This window comes from Ostrinia nubilalis, chromosome 6 (genome assembly GCF_963855985.1).
Source record: "Ostrinia nubilalis chromosome 6, ilOstNubi1.1, whole genome shotgun sequence".
NCBI classification, from domain to species: domain Eukaryota; kingdom Metazoa; phylum Arthropoda; class Insecta; order Lepidoptera; family Crambidae; genus Ostrinia; species Ostrinia nubilalis.
This window is the reverse complement of record NC_087093.1, coordinates 4,704,653-4,708,913: the sequence shown is the minus strand read 5'-3', so window position 1 is coordinate 4,708,913 and position 4,261 is coordinate 4,704,653. Positions and strand designations below refer to the sequence as shown.

The 4,261-nt window shown below is 40.2% G+C and overlaps 1 protein-coding gene across 1 annotated transcript; it reads right to left on the bottom strand.

Moving 5' to 3' along the window:
• Positions 1 to 923: 923 nt before the first annotated feature.
• LOC135072431 (gremlin-2-like) lies at positions 924 to 2,869 on the bottom strand. The gene is made up of 2 exons (XM_063966331.1): positions 2,787 to 2,869; positions 924 to 2,703 (listed from the first exon to the last, which is right to left on the bottom strand). Exons 1-2 carry the CDS (start codon positions 2,811 to 2,813, stop codon positions 2,065 to 2,067), a joined length of 666 nt encoding a protein of 221 aa, XP_063822401.1. The 5' UTR covers positions 2,814 to 2,869; the 3' UTR covers positions 924 to 2,064.
• Positions 2,870 to 4,261: the final 1,392 nt, after the last annotated feature.

Here is a 4,261-nt window from a genome sequence, read left to right as displayed (position 1 = left end):
AATAATATCAATGTCTGTCACACGCTTCTGTTTTAATAAATATAACAATTTCGGTGTCTTTGGTATTTTATTTACTAAACCATACTACTTATCTTCCTATAGTACTAACTATTCGACTCAGAAATAAACTAAAAGTCGCACTATTTACTAACCATAAGAGTAGGCGCACACCGTTGATTTTTCGTCGGCCGATAGTTTAGTCGGGCAGTTGATCAGTATGGGCATGTATGGGAGTGCGCACACTACGCCGATTCGATTTGGCCGATTCTTCATACAAATTAAAATCGGGCACAACTATCGGCCAACTAAAAATCAACGGTGTGCGCCTACTCTAAAGCTTAGCTTTCATTAGTCTGTCGCAACCTACAATTTAACAAAAACATAGTTCATACTCACATTCGTTGCTACACTTTACTGTACACTAAGTATTTGTAACAATCTTTGATTATTTATACTACATTAATTACTTAGTGTGATCATGGGCACCAACTACACCCACCCATATCACAGTATTTTCTATTATAATGTAGCCATACTATGTTTATGTCGTTTTGCTTACCAAGCTGCAACCCTAATTACGGTTTAGTGTAACCTAAGCTTAATAGTCACAATAAAATAATAAAGAACTGACAATTTTTCATTCAACCACTGTAATGTCGGTAGTATGACTGTAACAGATTTCCCCAGAGAATTTAGAGAAAAATGTTTTTCAGGAAAATGCAAACCTTTAATTTTTACTTCAATGCCAAAAGCTCCTGATTTGACATGATAAATTAATGTCAATTGTACACTTAATTAAGGATACCTTCCTTTAACAATAAGACAAATTAAGGCAGTAAACATTTCCTTTTATCTAGTGGAAGTATGTAGAGTCAACGAAACAACGCAAATAAAACACACAAAAACTATTATTTCATTTATTTTGTAACTTTCAGAACGAATTCTATTTCGGTTGAGTCGAAATTATTTAACATAATTGTCGTTCAATAAGACATTGTAGCAAAACATGCGTGATGCGAATTCAAAACAAATCATCAAAGAAAATAGGCAGGTACATTTCCGCACAAAATTAAGTACATATCTACATTTATTTTGCAAATTTTTGACTTTCGACAAACATTAAAATATCAATTTCAGGGATTGGTAACAGAAAACATATTTAAGATTGCTTGATGAACAAATATAATTTATTTAAACATCATTCCATTACTTTCTCGTCTATGCATAAATAATACTTTTTCAATTACATAGATATTAATTTACTTTGTAATTTATGAAGTTTATAATACTGATGATACATGTTAACTGCATAATTATGAAATGGTTACACAATTTCTACAATAAATACCTAATTAAGCCCAGAATCATAGATACGTAGACATAAACAATAGTTTGTTTTGAGAGCGAACAGAGATCATAATAATATTTCAGTTATATCATAAAACCTATGTTTACACTGCTGCACCGACCGACTCTACATCTTACTTTTATTCCGCTCATAACTTCACTAAAAATAGCATAATTATTACGTACTTATAAGCGTATTTCGGTATAGCTATAACAGAAAATAAATAAACAAACATCCCTAGACTGATGCTTTTAAATCTAATATGTGACTTGTTAAAGTACTTACTAATCAACGCACTGGCTCTACATCTAGTATCACACATTCAGTAATATTATTAAACAAATTAATCTCTAGCACTAACACACTGTCCACCCACGGCACGTTTCCACAGGCTCACATCAAATATCCTTAAACGAACGCAAGGCCACCGATGTTCTAACAAACTTCCTAATTAGTTTCGCTACGAACAATTAAAGCTTTTGCTTGACGACTTGCAGTCGAAGCCGCTCGAGAAAATAACTCTACACTGGCATCTAATTATGCATCACATGACGTCATGTTTATTGACGTATGAGAGCACGCGAGCCGAATCCGTTACCAGTAGTGCTGGAGGCGAGAGACGATCCGCGCCCGCAGCGCCCCGGCTCGCCCGGCCTCTATCGACGTCCTCGACGGTAGCACGCCTCTGCGCTGGAGGCTCCGTCCTCGCGCCGACGTCAATTCACACCCACCGGCAAACACTTGCATTGCTTGATCTTCTGCAAGCGTTTACGTCTGAAGGGCGGGTTCTGACCCGGGCACCGCAGGGTCACCGTGATCCAGGTCACCTTCTTGGGCCGACAAAACGAGCAGGACTTGAACGCCGGCGGAGGCCGCTCGTCGTTGTTGTCGCGGCGCCGCGGGCCCTTCGGAATGTAAAACGAATTGCACTGACCGTAACAGAATTTGTTTATCACCGTCGCGGGTATGCAACCGGGCTCGCGGATTTTTTGCACTAGCGGTTCCGTTTTGCACCAGTCTTCCTTGAGGTACTCCTTTTTGGTGACGACGAGTGCGTTTTTGGATGATTTCAGGGCTTTTCGAATTTCTTCCTGGTCGGGTACGGAGACGACCATGGCTTCGGCGCTGCCTTCGCCGAGTTCGTTTCGTTGCACGTAAGAGGTCGGCGGGGCGGTCGCCTGCTCGGCGCGCTGCCTCGCGGCGAGGATCTTCTCGACCTGCTCGGTGTCGATGATGTCGAGGATCGAGTCAGTCGGCGTGAAGGGTTTCCGCACGCCGGCGCCGGCGCAGACGCCGCAGGCGGCGAGGAGTGCGGCTGCGGCGAGCCAAAAGTGTGTTTTTGTGAAGCTCTCCATCTGCAAACAAGAAAGTTTTGGTGAGTTTCGAGTAAGGTTTTATTTGGTCCGTGGGCTCGAGCGGAAGTCGTAGGCTAACTCACGTTGTATCGAGAGATGGGAGACAACATGTCGTAGGCAGTGCGTCGGCGTAGGTCGGAGCGCGGCGCACGTGTGCACTGCCGGCGGGCGGAGCGGTAATGAGCGCGCGCTCAATGGACCAGCGCTCAATGGACGCGTGACTCACGCGCCGCGCCTCGGAGCCCCCCCTGCCGATGCCGGTCGACACATGGGTCGGCTTAGCGCGACAAAAGACACCTTAAACCCTTATCATCATAAAATAAACCATGCCCAAATAGGCCACCTGTTTGCAAACAATGTAATCTCAGCTTTACGGGCTGAGCTAAACAGAGATAAATTTGAGATTTGAGACCCTCCAATAGCACCGATAAGCTGAATAAGTTATTGTTTAGTTAGACACCTGCGTTAAAAAGTATTGTCTTAGGTATCAGCTTTGTATATCAATGCATTATACCTTAATAGGTACCCTAAAGGGTATTTTAACATGGCGCCAAACGGTGTATTTGTTCATTATTATAACTTACCCGCATTTATGAACATTACCGATAAAACCCTGTACTGAACCGTTTTACGGCTAAACGCTTATTTACAACGAACATTTCGAAAAGCGATAACAATGTTTCTACAGCGAGAGAAATAAAATGCTTATTTATTTGTTACCTTTTCCATCCAACTCTACATTAGTATCGTCTTTTTTTGAAAAAGCTCAATATGTTTATTTTTAAGGAAAACAAAGCTCTACTCATATTTTCTTATATTTATCATACGATCTAAAAAAAACAAATTATGGAACCATTAGATAATTGCGTTAAAACAAAATTTCGAGGGCTCATTATAAAGGCAGCATCTGCCGCGTTACGGAAACGTGTCGTGCGCGTTTTCCCACCTGACTGGCGCCGGCGCAGCGAGCTATATGCGGCGAGGCGCCAGCAACGACGCGGCGTTATGTTTACATCGAGCGATACTTTTTTTGAATGAATATACAAAATATTGTCCCAATTAGTGAAAAATGTATGTTAATGTAATGAATCAATTTGATTGCGAAAGTAATTTTAATAATTGATTTCATTATGTCTTGTATTATTTTAAAGAATATTTAAAAGTTAGTTGGAAATAATCTCTAAAACTGCTGAAACGATTTTGAAAATTATTTCACCAATAGAAATTGGTGAAAATATTATGTGTAATATTTTCTTACTGTGACATACCAAAATTCACTCAGGCAAAGCCGCCAGCAAAAGCCGCAGCATACAAAGTACTGTATAAAACGATCATAAATACTAAATATTAAATGTTCTTTATCAATAAAACACGAAGTGTAAAAGCAGAATTGAAATAAAATCAAATGGGCTGAGCTTTTATTAGGCACTGAGGATTAACAAGCATTTTTTACATCAAATACTATAAACAAGTCTTCAAATAAACCATAACGAATGAAAACAATGCGTTTTCCCGGCTTGAATGTAGAGCCGATCGTAATTGTTAATAACAACTTTAT

Bases quoted from the DNA above. Each gene is read 5' to 3' on its own strand.
- LOC135072431 (XM_063966331.1), bottom strand. From the start codon at position 2,813: ATGTTGTCTCCCATCTCTCGATACAAC. The intron at 2,704-2,786 runs GTGAGTTAGCCT...TCTTGTTTGCAG, and splicing joins CTCCCATCTCTCGATACAAC to ATGGAGAGCTTCACAAAAAC.